A 15,700-nucleotide genomic window follows, 5' to 3' on the forward strand; every position below is an offset into this window, starting at 1 on the left:
GGAGGATTGCTGTGAGTTCAAGGCCACCCTAAGACTGCAGAGTGAATTCCAGGTCTGCCTGGGCTACACCAAGACCCTACCTTGCAAAACCAAAAAAACAAACAAATGAAAAAAAAAAAAATAGTGGAGTTTAGATGTGATATCTAGGGGGAACACAGAAAATATTAGTGTCCCTGGCTTACACCCTGGCTAGCCCACCACCACAAGGTCCACACTCTCCCTTTATGTGCCTCTGTAAACACCCCCATCAGGCCCCAGCCCCGGCCCCAACCCCTCGCTTGATAGAGAGAACAGCAAGGATTTTGCTGCTCCCTCCCTTCTCTTCTTGCCTTGTTCTCTATCCTTTGGGTCATTTTCCTCCCACAGGTACAGGGCCTAATGGAAAGCCCTTGGGAGTGATATTTTCATGTTCACAGGCACCTGCCAAGAACATGATCCTCTGGACATCCATACCAGGTTGGAAATTTGAGGAAAGGTAGATATTTTAGCACATCAGGAGTTGCATCAAATTATTTTCTCCATTGCTGGCTTTGGAAAAGCTCTGTTCTTATGGGTTCAGACTCAGAATCCAGTTATCTTCCCACCTCATGCTGAATAGTAAGCTTGAATCAGACTGAGATTTGGGTGTGATCCAGTCTGACTTTCCCTTGCATTACCGACAGTGCAGCTCGGCATAATGACGTGCGTCTGTAATCCCAGCTCTCAGGAGATGGGGGATCCTGAATTCAACAGTTGTCTGGGTAACAGAGCAAAACCTTTTCTCAAAACCTAACCAATCAACCAACCAGCCAACCAACCAACAAACAAACAATTGTAATAGTGTACTACCTAAACTCAATAGCCACTTCTTGTTGTAGCTGGATATCAAGGTTTTTAAATGGCATTTTGCACCATAAGGAGTCTCCTTAAATGTTTTTACTAAAAATGCATTAAATCATAAAACTATTGACAATAGTTTTAGCAACTGACATCCCTGTACTCTAGTTACTTTCTTCTATTTTATGCAGTGTTTGACCATGTAAAACCAAAAAGTTTCAAGATCTGAGGTCTAGCCCACTGGAGAAACAACATCTACACTTTGAGAGGTTCTCCTGAGGGATAAAATCTGCAAGGAATCCAGACATGTTTACCTTGCTGTGACCCAGCAAAGGAAGTAACTGTGTAGTCATATGTCCTACACCTCCCCAGAATTTAATAGTGTTGGTAAAACTTGTCCAGTGTTAGCTGAATCATACTTGCACTTAATGCTGGGTTTTTTTTTTTTCTTCTTACTTCAGTGCAGTCTATTCAGATTTATAAATGAAACAGAAAGTGAGGGAAATCTTTAATCAATGTCAGGTGATATGCCCCAATTCTACTTGCCATTTTATTTTTTTTCTACTTGCCATTTTATATGAACATGTATTGAAACTAAGATCATAATCTACAGCAAGTTTACAGGATCAAAACTTGTTTTCTATAGCTGAGGACCTGAGTTCAATTCCCTAGTACCCATGTAAAGCCAGATGCACAGTGGTGCATGCACCTGGAGTTCATTGGCAGCATCTGGAGGCCCTGGAGTGCCCATTATCTCTATCTGCTGTCTCTCCTCTATCTTGAAAATGAATTTTAAAAATTAATTTAAAAAAACTTGGGCTGGAGAGATGGCTTAATGGTTAAGGCATTTGCCTGCAACGCCATAGTACCCAGGTTTGACGCCCCAGGAGGTATGTAAGCCAGTTGGAGTTCATTTGCAGTGGCTGGAGGCCCTGGAGCACCCATTCCCTCTCCCCCCATCTATCTCTCTATATCTGCTTCTTTCTTTCTCTCAAATAAGTAAACTTTTTTTTAAAAATAGTTTAAAATTTAAAAAAAAAAACTCTTCTTAATTGGAATATATTACAGTCAGATCTGTTTTCAGAACCTTAGGAAAGGGTAAGCACATGCATGCTCTCTGAATAGTGTACCACATGAGGCAGATAGTTAGTCACTGGGCCTCAGCGATCTGCTGCAGTGACATTATATGCACACAAAGAAGGAACCGCATCATATCTCCAGTGCCAGTTCAGATCTCCACCTACAGAGCCATTCTTCCCTTGTCAGTTGCATTCTCTGTCAAATCTCTAAACAAGCACCACTCATATCAAAGTGGCTCACTGGCATTTTTGGTCTGTCTCCTCTAATCAAAAGAGAAATTTTTAAGATTAGCCAAGCTCAAAGGTTACTATGGTGTACAGAGCACACAGGAGAAACAAGAACACAGATGGCTACCAGTGAACTTTCAGCATCAGTGATACTAGATGGACCAAAAGATTACATTCCTGGGTGGCTCACTGTTCCCTTTACTTCTAGAGTTCTGCTGTTTCATGTGGCGGTGCTTTATCTTTTGATAGAGTTTTTACTGCGATTGCATACGGAGCCTTGGCCATTGGAGAAACCCTCGTTTGGGCACCTGAATATTCCAAAGCCAAATGTGGAGCTGCACATCTGCTTGCTTTGCTGGAAAAGAAGCCAACTATAGACAGCTGCAGTCAGAAAGGGAAGAAACCAGTAAGCACACGTCTGATGTTAAGTGTTTGCTTATTAAATAAGACCACTGTTCACTTATGAAAGGTAGTCTTTTAGTAGTAGAAACAGTTAAATGTCCGTACAGAATTTTATCACCACAAAGAAGGAAAGGAGTCTCATCACAATCCCAGCCTCCCAGAACTACTACTAAAATATATTTTATGTTAATAGTCTATTTTTAGTGTATGTGCCTGATGCCTTAGGAGTGTTCAACAAAAGAGAGATTACTCCATCGAATATTTTTAGACAGCAATAATTTTAGTGTTAGATGAACATTGGCATTAGATTTTATTCACATTTTTCCCTGGTAGCATGTAAAGTAAATAATGTCTGCTGCTTCCAACACAGTTGTTCACAGGCTGCATATCTGTAGGCAAAGGAAGAATCAGGAACTAATTTATATAAAGACATGGTGGTGCATGTCTATAATCCCAGCATTCAGGAGGCACAGTTAGGAGGATCACTATGAGATTGAGGCCAATTTGGGACTACAGAATGAGTGTCTGGTCAACTTGGACTAGAGTGAAACCCTAACTTGAAGAAACAAACAAATAAATAAATAAAAACAACCCAAATTGCATACAACTTTAGCCATAAAATTTAAAAACTATGAATGTTTAAAGAGAAAGAATGGAAAGCTAACTATTTTTGAAATAAGAACCTCAATTATAGTTCTACACCTTAAGTATATGTTCAGTTTTAAAACCTTTTGGTACGTTTTTAATTTAGGAGTAAAAACCAGGGCTGGAGAGATGGCTTAGCAGTTAAACGCTTGTCTGTGACGCCTAAGGACCCCAGTTCAAGGCTCAATTCCACAGGACCCACATTAGCCAGATGCACAAGGGGGCGCACGCGTCTGGAGTTCGTTTGCAGTGGCTGGAAGCCCTGGCGTGACCATTATCTCTTTCTCTCTGCCTCTTTCTCTCTCTGTCTATTGCTCTCAAATAAAAATAAAAATAAAAATTTTTTTAAAAAAGAGTAAGAACCAGAATTAGGTATGTATTTTAGTTTTCATATGAACATATACTACTTCTTTTAAGAACCTTAATAGTAGATTTACATATATGATAATTTAAAACAATACATTGTCATTTAAGCTATAATTATTAAGAGAAATGTGCATTGTTAATGACAAAAATAGGAGGATCTTAAAATTCTCAAAATATAATGCTCAGAGAATATCACCATCAAAATAAGATATCTTAGGCTGGAGACATGGCTTAGAAATTAAGGTGCTTGCCTGAGAACCCAAAGGACCTAGGTTCAATTCCCCAGGACCCATGTAAGCCAGATGCACAAGGTGGCACCTACATCTGGAGTTTGTTTATAGTGGCTGAAAGCCCTAGTGTGCCCATTCTCTCCTTCCTTCTCTCTTTCTCCTTCTCTCTTCCTGTCTCTCTCTCTCTCTCTCTCTCTCTCTCTCTCTATATATATATATATATATATATATATATATATATATATATATATGCATATATATTTCTGTCTCCCTCTTTCTACCTCTCACTCAAATAAATAAAAGTAAATTTAAATCACATGTCTTTTGAAAAGTCAAAGACACAAGACTCTGTTTTAAAATTGTAGGATTTATATATGTCTTCTACTGCTTTTATTTAATTCTTAAATTTCATTAGAGAAATTGAGTATCTTACAGATAAGTGACCTTTTAGAATATAGGCACAGAGAGGTGACATGTCACTCACTGATAGCCTACCATGTCCAAGGCCCTGGGTTCATCCCTAAGTGTTACAGAAAAAGCAAAACAACAACAACGAAGAAAAAAAAAAAAAAACAGGGAGGGAGGGAGAGAGGGAAGGAGGAAGGAGGAAGGAAAGAAGGAAGGAAAGAGAGAGGGTAAGGGAGGGAAGGAAGGAAGGAAAGGAAGGGTGGAGGGAGGACAAAAAGAAAGGGAGGAAGAAAGAAAGGAAGGAAGAATATGGAGGGGAAGGGAAGAAAAGAAGGAAAAAAACCATATGCATGGCATAGAACACAAAAATATTTCATATAAAGACTATAAAATGAATTTATTTCTTCTGTATTTGATTTAATATAAAAATTCTTATATTATTTCCTTTACCTTCAAAAATTGTAACCTGGGGCTGGGGAGATTGCTCAATGGGTCAAACCCTTGCCATACAAAGGTGAGTATCTGGGTTTGGGTCACCAGCACCCACATAAAATGTCAGATATGGTGCCATGCATCTGTACTTCCAGAACTAGGGAGGCAGAGATTGGTGAGCTGCCTAATCTAGCCAAATCAGTGAGCTCTAGGTTCAGTGAGAGACCCCGTCTCACAAAATAAGTTGGAGGGCTGGAGAGATTGCTTAGTGGTTAAGGTGCTTGCCTACAAAGCCACAGAACTCAGATTCAATTCCCCAGGACCCAGATAAGCCAGATGTTCATTTCTAGTGGATGGAGGCCCAGGAGCATCCATTTTTCTTTCTATCTGCTTCTCTCTCTCTCTCTCTCTCAAATAAATAAACAAACAAAAATTTTTTTTTCAGTTTTTCAAGGTAGAGTCTCCCTCTAGCTCAGGTTGACCTGGAATTCACTATGTAGTCTCAGGGTGGCCTTGAACTCACAGCGATCCTCCTACCTCTGCCTCCTGAGTGCTGGGATTAAAGGCGTGTACCACCACACTCAGCTAAAAATAAATATTTTTTTTAAAGAAGGAGGAGAGTGACTTAGGACACTGGACATCAATCAGACTCTGACCTCTATACACAAGCAAGTATAACTGTACACGCGTGCACCCATACCCACATGAACATGCACACACACATATACACATAAAACATTAAACTTTGGTCAAATAAAATTAGCAAATATTGATAAGTACTAAAGCTACGTGATAGACATATGGCAGCCCATTTTATTTCTTCTCTCTCTCTACTTTTATGTATGATTAATATTTTCCATACTGCATCAGAAATCATAGGAATGCATTGTAAAATGGGTTAACGTCATGCTGGCAAGATGGGTCTCTGACAAAGCATCCGCCACTCAAGCATAAGTACCCGAGTTCGAAACTCAGAGAGTTTGTGAAAAGCTGGGAGCGGCCACAGGCTTCTGTAACCCCAGCCCGCGATGCTGAATGGGAGATGGGAGACAAAGCCCAGAAAGCTCGTGGACAACACAACAAATAAAAGCAGACTGAGACTCCAGTGTGAGAAGCCCTTCCTCAATCGAGGAACAGAAGAGAGGACTGACCTGGAAAGTTGTCCTCCAGCCTCTGCAAGCATTCCGTGGCACACACATGCTTATACTCAAACACACAGAAACATGCATACATCATACACACACACACACACACACACACACACCACAGTAATTGAGGGCAAACATGAAGTTTCAAAGTCAAAATCATATTAACCAAAATTAAAAAGTTAATCATTGTTTGGTGATAATTCTGGAAAATATTGTCAAACATCCTAGGCACAGGTATCAGTTTATATAGGCATCATCAGTGGCTAGAGAGTTTAAAATACACCTGGAAAATTAAGCTTTTAGGCAAGTGTGACCCCCACACACACACACTCAATAATAATCAACTGAAATTGAACCATTAGACTTTACAACCCAATGCACACTGACTGTAAGACACAGTCCATTTTAACAAGTAACACTTATGCACAGAGTTTTTTGAGATCTCAGGCTTTTCTGAGTTAAGCAGTAAAGGTATTTGAAGTAGAATTCAAAAAAAAAAAACAATGTTTAAAGGGTATATTTACTCAGAGCAGCTGGTCAAACAGCCAGTCTGCAACACAGACTTTCTCTGAGCCAAACCGATGAGCGGTAGTGCTTTGTGGGAGCACAGAATCGCGTGGTGAAAACAAAACACGAAACGCACAGGTACAAATGGTGGAAAGCAGCCCTCGGTGGCCAGTTCTAGAGATGGGTTTCACTGTTCAAAACCATTGCGTGGAAACGTGCACACTTTGCTAAAAGTGCTTACCGCCTCGTGGCACAGCCTTCCTAAGGTCCCCCTCTAACATGGATAACTTCCTCTCACAGGACACATGCGAAGGGCATGTAGAGTTTCGAGAAGTCTCCTTCTTCTACCCATGTCGCCCAGACGTCCTCATTCTCCGTGACTTATCCTTCAGCATTGAGAAAGGGAAGACAGTAGCATTCGTTGGGAGCATCGGCTGTGGGAAAAGCACATCGGTTCAGCTGCTACAGAGGTTTTACGACCCCGTGAAAGGACAAGTGGTAAACCTGGATGAACACAGACCCAAACTGAGGGGCTAGGGGCTCTAGTCTTAAGCATCCCCAGTGGTTGGGGTAGTAGAGCAAACAGTTCTCGCCCTTAACTCAGAAAACACACAGACCAGAATCAAACATGGTGGAGAGGACTTTGAAACTAAGTACAGTGACTGAAGAGACATCAGCTCTCCTGGCAGCAGAAAATGTTAAGCTATGGACTAATTTAGAATACGGATGCGAGTATAAATATAGTGTCCTCCACACACATATCACTGCTCTTGACTTGATTCAGACTTAAGATAGAGATAATGGTCTCCACCTCCTTTGTTCAAACCTCTCCTGTTCTCACTGTCCACGCCTCCTCAGCTGTCAACGCCTTAGGCTTGATTAAGGCCTTCTGGAATCAACGCCATTAAACTGTGTTCTGATCTCAAAAACACAAGCCCTCCACCTCCATGAAATGCAAGGATTGTTTTCCTTACCTTGAACTTATACTTTATATACCTTGTATACTGGATTTTTAAAAAGATTTATGCATTTATTTGAGAGAGAGAGAGAGGAAGAAAGAGGCAGATAGAGAGAAAGAGAAAATGGGTATGCCAGGGCATCCAGCCACTGCAAACAAACGCCAGACGTATGTGCCCCTTATGCATCTGGCTTATGTGGGTGCTGGGGAATCCAACCAGGGTCCTTAGGCTTTTCAGGCAAATGCCTTAACCACTAAGCCATTTCCCCAGCCCATATACTAGATTTTTATTCCTTCTCTCCTACACTACTTCTTTCTTACCCTCTTTCCCTCCATCCCTTCTTCTGTCTCTTTCTGACACACACATGCACACACACATACACAAACCTTCCTAACTGGCCTCCTAGAAGAAAAATCAATAGATCCTCAAAAGTCCAGATTTTGTATTACCCATATTTTCCTGCAATCTATGGCCTTTTCTACACTATAGATTCTCAATGAATACTTGCAAATCAGAGTTTCCCAAAGCTGCTTGCTTGAATTAGGTAACATTTCCCTATTTGCATTCACCATAACACACTGCCTCCCTGTAACACTTTGATGGTTCCCCACTCAGCTAAATAAACAAGAGTTCACGCATTCAAAGTCCTTCATGATTTGGCCTCTGCCTCCCTCCCCAAATGTCACCACATCTTTCCCCCACTTCACGGTAGTCCAAGCATCAACCTCACAGGCCTTCTCCAGCCTTTGATTTTTCCCATTGCCCCACCCAGAAGGTTCTTACTCATGATAAACTTACTTGCTGGTTGCTTCACAACATCCATGTCTCCAGTCTGAATGTCCCTTCCTGTGACTTCCTTAGACACCTACAGCAGAGTACATTCCTCTCTCTGCTTCTCTGTCCTGCTGCCCTGTCTTCATGATACCTACTTTTTCTGAGCTACTTGCTAAAGCGTTGAATGCCCGCCTTTGTCTGCCAGTCTGGAAACCACCCGAGGGAAAAAGCTTTGCATTGTCTTACTTCACTGGCACCTGGAGCCCCCATGTATTGGCATGCTTACCAAACATCAGGTGCATGTTGTTATATGTCCATGTGATAACATGTAGCTATGTGCAAAGGGACACAACTCTTACCTTGTGGACTTCTGTGTCAACTTACATCTTCTCCTCTGGATGGGCTTGATAAAGGTGTCCTTTACATTGGAGGAAAAGGTTGGTCATTTTCCACATGACTCAGGACAAAGTTCATCCCAAACCCTGGGCAGGTCTCCAGAACCTGTGGCCACGCTAGAAATGTTGGGCATGTTTGACGTCCGTGTTTCAGTGAACTCATTATTGGCTGCTTTTATGCCATGGATGATTTATGAGCCTTCCTTTGGCAGCATATCCTTTGAAATAGCTTGAATTCCTAACTTTCTTGTTATGATTTGTGTAGGTTTGAATACAGTAAGCCGTAACATGAAACCGTGGTTGGATCTTAACATGCCATTCTCTGTTCTGCTCCTGGCAGCTTCTTGATGGGGTAGATGCAAAAGAGTTGGACGTGCAGTGGCTCCGTTCCCAGATAGCCACCGTTGCTCAAGAGCCCGTGCTCTTCAACGGCAGCGTCGCGGAGAACATCGCCTATGGTGATAACAGCCGCGTGGTGCCTTTGGAGGAGATCAAGGAGGCCGCACGAGCAGCCAATATCCATTCTTTCATCGAAGGTCTCCCCGAGGTAAGAAAATAGCTAAAATCTTGAATCCCAAAGCTGTCAGGTTAGCCAAAATAGCCCCTGAGCCTCAGTGCTTATTTTTAACGTATTCCTTGGGTTGTACAATTTCTTTATACCCAGCCTCTGTCATCAAGTTAAATGTCAAAACCAAAGGTTGAGGATTTCAGGGGCCTGTTCTTTTTTTTTTTCATGACTGACTGAATATTCATATTTAATACATGTAACTGATGTCCACATTTTTTTTTTTGTTTAAAAGATGAAAATGTAATCAAAACTGGCCACTGGACGTGTATAATCTCCAGTGCTAGGTGAGACTGTCATAGACATGTAAAGTAGATTTCCAAGTGTACATTGCACATGATCAGTCTCTCAATCATCTCCCTAAAGAGTCCTTACAGTGTCTCTCTGCTCCTTCCCTTGTATCTCCTGGAACAGCCTCACATCTTTCTGTAGTTAATTCACCAACCCAGCTAAGCTCGAATTCAAGCTTTATCCTTAATGTTACTGTGTCCTATGGAAGCATATTTGCAGCTTTGTGGATTATACTACAGCAGATGATTTCTTCCATCTGAAGCATTTCTATTTCTAGCATTATAGCTTACCTAGCCTTGCCAATGGCACAACCCTAATAGCCATATGAAATGCCCAATGGGTTAATCATGTGGATTTGTGCACCACCATTCACCCTAAAAGATGCTGGAATATAACTGTGGCCACAAGTTCTAACAGCACAGTAGAGTGCAGTCTCCCATACATACGTGTCCACTCTGTCTGCAAGATGCTTTAGTGAGACGTTATAACCAAAGTTAAATCTAAAGTTGGGACTTCTCTTGCTGTGTCTGCTAATGAATGGAAATCTGCCAATGCACCTACTGCTTGCTATTTTCCACGGCCCTCACAGCACAGTCAACTTGAGAAACTTCCACCAGGCGAGACACAGGCGCTGACAGGTGCCAATCCACACAAGGCTTCGGGGCTTAAAGTCATGTTCTCGTTTTGATCATCACTGTTTCTTCCCATGACCTCTGCCACGTGTACAGCGCAAGTCACGTTCATGGTAGCTCTTGGGTTTCATAGGATGTAACAAAGACATTTCACAAAGGCAGCCCAAAGCAGCCACCACAGCTGGGGAGTGGAGTGTGGACATGATGCCATTCTGCCCGATGTACATCCTTGAAAGGGAAGTGATTTTATAGAGCAAACAAATGGGGGCTCAGTATTTCCTCCAAATACAAGGCAACAGAATCAATGCAAAATGGCAGAAAAAAAGAAGCTAAGCTCTCCCAGCAGCCCTCAGTATGTCCTAACCACATATCCACATACAAGGCAAGTTGCACAGAGAGTCTTCACAATACATCGAGATAATATCCATCTTAATCCTCTGCAGAAATCATCGGTCACATTGAAATGGCTGCCTCAACCTTTGATTTCTGAGGACCTATTTTACCTTTATCTCTGACTTTTTGGATTCATCCATCAATCATGCTCTCTGCTCACTCAAAGTTTAAATTTCCTGTCTTCATTCCCATCCCAATTTATCCACTCAATACATAGCTACCAAGCCTCATTCTTTGTCCACCACTCACCTAACATTTAGAGAAGATGACCATGACAAATAAAATGGTCCCACATGGTTGTGATGAGCCCAGACCAATGCACACAAATCATTATAACCCACAGCCTAGAACACTGCTATCTGAAAACAGGGGAGAGTGGGGCATTCTGGCTGGAGAATTTTAAAGTGCCCTGACTGGATATTACCGATGTGGTCACAGAGCAAGCACTGCCAGACGTGCTGGCCACACGGGCCACGCCAGCACGTGGGAGGGTAAAGCAGGAGGACCGCCAGTTACAAGTCAGCCTGGGCTATACAGTGAGGCCCTGCCTCCAAACAAAATGATATAAGACAAAACAAAAAGCAGTAAGAACAAATGAAAGCAGAATGATTCAATAGTTGGATTGGGAAGGAGAACATACAAATGTATAATATTTATGTAGTTTTTCATAAGCATGTTAAGACGTGACTAAGCACTTATGTTGCAAGCAAGGACATGTTAACCTTGACACTTTCTAAAGAATCAGTGCAAGGTTTTGTTTTTTTTTTAATATTCTATTTATTTATTTATTTATTTATTTGAGAGAGAGTGAGAGGGAATGTGTGCACCAGGGCCCCAGCCACTGCAAACGAACTCCAGATGCATGTGTCTCCTTGTGCATCTGGGGGGTTACATGGGTCCTGGGGAATCGAACCAGGGTCCTTTGGCTTTTCAGGCAAATGCCTTACCTGCTAAGCCATCTTCTCCAGCCCATTAGTGCAGGTTTTTGAATAGGGGAGATGTTGAGAGCTGGAAAGAGGAATTGCTTAACCAGCACCAATGTAAGTGACAACCTGGAGTGACCGAGAGACAGTGAGTTTGGGAGATCCATGCGAAGCGATTTCCAGGAATAAGCCTTGAACGTCCAAATTAGTAAGTATTAAGTTAGGAGAAAAAGAAAATGGATCTAAAGAGACCATGAAAATGAAAGCCAGCTGGGTATGGCGGTGCAAAGCTGTAATCCCAGTACTCAGGAGACCGAGAAAAGGAATGTGGTCTCAAAAAAAAAAAAAAAAAAAAAAAAAAAGGGCAGAATTGGTAGAAATTAGGGATGGAAGAAATTTTTAAATCCTGGTGTTGCAATTACTTCTCATTACTGGGAGAAACACACCTGAACAAAAGGAGCTGATGGGAGGGAAGCTTTTCCTGGGGCTTAGAGTCTCAGTGGGAAGCTTCCCTGTGGCAGAGGGCAGCTGGACTCCAGCTCTGCCACAGCAGGTAGGAAACCGCAGAAGAATGGGCCAAACCCCGGCCAGGAGAATGTGCTTCCAGAGCTTGGGAAGTAACCCCACGATTTCTGTGTTTTTACAACTACCTCTGAACTATCCTAACCCAAAAACAGAAAGAACATAATACAGCTCCATAGAAAAGGAACATTTTCTTTTCTTCATTGCCCCCTCCCCCACTTGGACTTTAATTTGGAGAACTTCTTTGTAGAAGGTTGACAGCAAAGGTAGGCTGTGAGATGACAGTGGATGGTAGTGAAATGGTAGTGTTTAGTGCCCCTCTACGGAAAAAGACCACGGACGGATTTCAGCATCTGTTGGGCCATAAATTATCAAAAGATGGAAAATTTGAAATACTTAGATGCCTCTGGCCTATGGGTGGCATGCTCATGTAAGTAACCAGCTTTACTTTCTTCCTGCCACAGAAATACAACACACAAGTAGGCCTGAGAGGGGCCCAGCTTTCCGGTGGACAGAAGCAAAGACTGGCTATAGCCAGAGCTCTTCTCCGGAAGCCAAAAATTTTACTGCTGGACGAGGCCACTTCATCCCTGGATAATGAGAGTGCAAAGGTAAGACCTCCATAAGAACAAGAAGCAGGTGGGATCAGGAAGACCAAGGTCAGGTTAGGGAAGCAAAGAATTAAAGTCGTAGAGTCACCAAGGTGGCCACGTGAGGTGATGGCAGGCAGGGAAGAGGGAGTTGACACAGAGGGCGTCTTGTGTTCTGGAAAGGTTTTCTTACTTGATTTCTGCCTTATTGTCAAAACTGACCCAATTGTAGAACATTTCCTCCAGTCAAAGAAAGAGTCCCCCCACACACACACCAGTATCTTTTCTAGTTTGTTATCATTCCACTGTATTGTAATCTACATGCAAAGGGAATGATCTAGACTAGAATGTAAGAACCTTAGGTTCTCAGACAGTTACCTTCTCATGCTAGTGGTGTGGTTAGAGATGAAAGCAAGGGAGTGAATGGACAAGGGACAACACACCTACACAGCCATCACTTTCCACGTCTAATAGCTCTGGGCCTCAGTCTTCTAGCAATTATGTGTGGTGTATTCCTGTGTGTGTGTGTGTGTGTGTGTGTGTGTGTGTGTGTAGATGTGTGCACGCTGTGTTCTTGTACATAGTGGGCTCTTCTTTTGTAAATGAACATCAGTTAAAGTAATAATGAGCATTAATATTTATCAATCTTTATGATATGCTATTATCTCAAAACTCACAAGAACTATGAAAGAAGTGCTTCTTTCATTAAAATGTCCATTCAGGGCTCAGTGGCTAAAAGCACTTGTTGACAAAGCCTGCTCACTGGGGTTCAATTCCCCAATACCCACATAAAGACAATGTAGCACATGTGTCTGTAGTTTGGTGGTAGTGGAAAGAGGCCCTGGAGGGCCCCTTACTCTCTGTCTACCTATCTATGTATCATCTATCTTTCTTTCTTTTTCCCTTATGCAAATATAAATTTATTTTTAAATTTCTATTTGCAGATTAGTACTTTCAAGTACATATAGGTTAAAGTAAAAAGTCAGGTATGGTGGCTGGGAAGATTACTCAGTGTAACCACGTGTCTGGAGTTGGTTTGCAGTAGCAACAGACCTTGAAGGTGTGCCCATTTCTCTCTCTCTCCTTGTCTCTCTCTCTCTCTCTCTCTCTCTCTCTCTCTCTCTGTGTGTGTGTGTGTGTGTGTGTGTGTGTGTTTCATTCTCTCCTCACAAATAAAAAATTTTTTAAATATTTTATTTTTTTTTATTTATTTGAGAGAGAGTTACAGAAATAGGCAGGTAGAGAGAAAGAGAGAGAGAAAGAATGAACAAGGCCTCCAACCACTGCAAATGAACGCCAGATGCATGTGCTGCCTTGCACATCCTGCTTACATGGGTCCTAGGGAATCAAACCTGGGTCCTCTGGCTTTGAAAGCAAGCATCTTAACTGCTAAGCCATCCCTCCAGCCCAAAACAATTTTGAAGTCCAGTATCGTGGTGCATGTCTATACTTGGGAGGCTGAGGCAGGAATCATGTACATATTCTAGGGCTCTATCAAGGGAGGGAGGAGGAAAGGAGAACCACTTCCCTATGTTAGAATTGTGTCTGACCTAAGGGTTCAGGCAGTTAGGCCACACATGATTAGTTTTATAGATGACAACCACTCAGTTTATGTGTCCTAAAAGAAGAAAACATACGTGTTGCAATTGAACTTATCTGTGACTCTGAATTTGTCAGTTACTAGCAGTGGTCCCTTGATCATATGATCTGAAGTTTTTAAACCATGGCTTACATCTTAAACTATGAATACCAGCACATGTGGGGCGATTGCCAGGATTGACCTAACCTATACAACATTGGAGTATTTTTTAGGTTCAACAGGGATTGGTTTTCACCTACTCCCATTTCTCAACGTAGCACTTTAACCTCATTGTTGTCTAAGAAAAAAAGGAGAGAACTATGTTGGAAAATTATAGAATATTAGCAAACTATGTGAGACAAACAATATAGAAAAACTGTTTCCTGCTTTTGAGTTTTGAATCATTCCCTTATATAACTATTTCAACTGTATTAATTGCCACAGGTGATTTTCCAACTAAGTCCTGTTTTATGTCGCTATGAGTACTTTTTCTCCAATTCTATCAACTGGGGTGAATATTTCCCAAAGTACAGCAGTTCCTCTAGGGACACACAAATGCAGCAGAGAAAATGATTAGGTTACCTTAGTAAAACTGACTTAGGTGTGTTTATTTATTTATTTTTGCTTTTTCAAGGCAGGGTCTCACTCTAGGCCAGGCTGACCTGGAATTTACTCTAGTCTCAGCGTGCCCTTGAACTCACAGCAATCCTCCTACCTCTGCCTCCCAAGTGCTGGGATGAAAGGCGTGCACTGCCATGCCGGCTTAGGTGTGTTTATTAATACCTAAACCAACCTTGCAATCATCAGTCCTTCTCTCTTTCAGGTGGTTCAGCTTGCTCTGGAGGAAGCCCGGAGAGGGAGGACCTGCCTCATGGTGGCTCACAGACTCTCCACAATACAGAATGCAGATCTGATAGTGGTTCTGCAAAATGGGAAAATAAAGGAACAAGGAACTCACCAGGAGCTCCTGAGAAAGCGAGACGTGTACTTTAAATTAGTCAAAGCACAGTCAGTGCACTGTGTTACATAGCAGATTCTGATGTTCGTGTACTGCAAAGGAAGAGTATTAAGTCATTTCTGACCTGCCTTGTTCGCTTATTGTATATATCAAAACCTTGAATCTTACCACTCAAGCACAGACATATGTTCACATGACTTCCCTTTAGATTTTTTAAAGCCAAATAAATTACAAAATTCCCCTAGACACTGCCTGCATCTCTTATTTTAGAAAAATGTCCTAACACATTTCCTTATAAATGCCTTCTGTAAAGCGAACACATTTCTCCATCAGCTTCTGCTATAAAGTTGTAAATATGTTCCCAGGTGGAAAATTATACAGTTAATGAGGTTGAAAGGTTTTAGAAAAAAAAAGTAAGATGCAGTTAGTTAGGCCTATGGCATTGAAGAAAGTATCTTTAGCTCAGAAGATTGTGAGCTTTGTAGCATGTTTAAAGTGTAGTGTGTTCTTTTTTCTAGACAGTAGGCATGGCTCTAACAACTCTTCTTCTCCAAATAAATATCCACTGTTGTTATTCTGTCATATCCCTGCATGCCTGTGTGTAGCAGATGCAGGAAGGAAGTGCTAGAAGGATTACAGTGAAAAATTTCTGGAAAGGTCCTGGTCTCCTGCCTCCCCAGTCAGTGCTATGCCTCACATGTTCAAATCCTGAAGGTTCCATTACTTCAGGCTTTAGGTGAGCAGCATACAAACAAACAAATAAAAAGCCATGTTTATCAATGTATGAAAATTTATGAAGAAAACAAAAGCTACGTTGGGGATTTTTCTTATTGTTGCTTTTGTGACGTAGGGTCTCAC

At 41.8% G+C, this 15,700-nt stretch overlaps 1 protein-coding gene and 1 pseudogene across 1 annotated transcript in view; one reads left to right on the top strand and one right to left on the bottom strand.

Annotated features, from left to right (window-relative positions):
* Abcb5 (ATP binding cassette subfamily B member 5) overlaps nucleotides 1-14,914 on the top strand; it is a 150,109-nt gene extending 135,195 nt beyond the window's left edge. Inside the window, exons 20-24 of the mRNA XM_045135642.1 lie at nucleotides 2,373-2,529; nucleotides 6,562-6,759; nucleotides 8,730-8,936; nucleotides 12,180-12,326; nucleotides 14,708-14,914. Coding sequence (XP_044991577.1) covers nucleotides 2,373-2,529; nucleotides 6,562-6,759; nucleotides 8,730-8,936; nucleotides 12,180-12,326; nucleotides 14,708-14,914 — 916 coding nt within the window. The remainder of the gene's footprint in view (nucleotides 1-2,372; nucleotides 2,530-6,561; nucleotides 6,760-8,729; nucleotides 8,937-12,179; nucleotides 12,327-14,707) is intronic.
* On the bottom strand, nucleotides 9,307-10,410 carry LOC123455347 (annotated as a pseudogene).
* Nucleotides 14,915-15,700: the final 786 nt, after the last annotated feature.

This window comes from Jaculus jaculus, chromosome 16 (assembly GCF_020740685.1).
Source record: "Jaculus jaculus isolate mJacJac1 chromosome 16, mJacJac1.mat.Y.cur, whole genome shotgun sequence".
NCBI lineage: Eukaryota > Metazoa > Chordata > Mammalia > Rodentia > Dipodidae > Jaculus > Jaculus jaculus.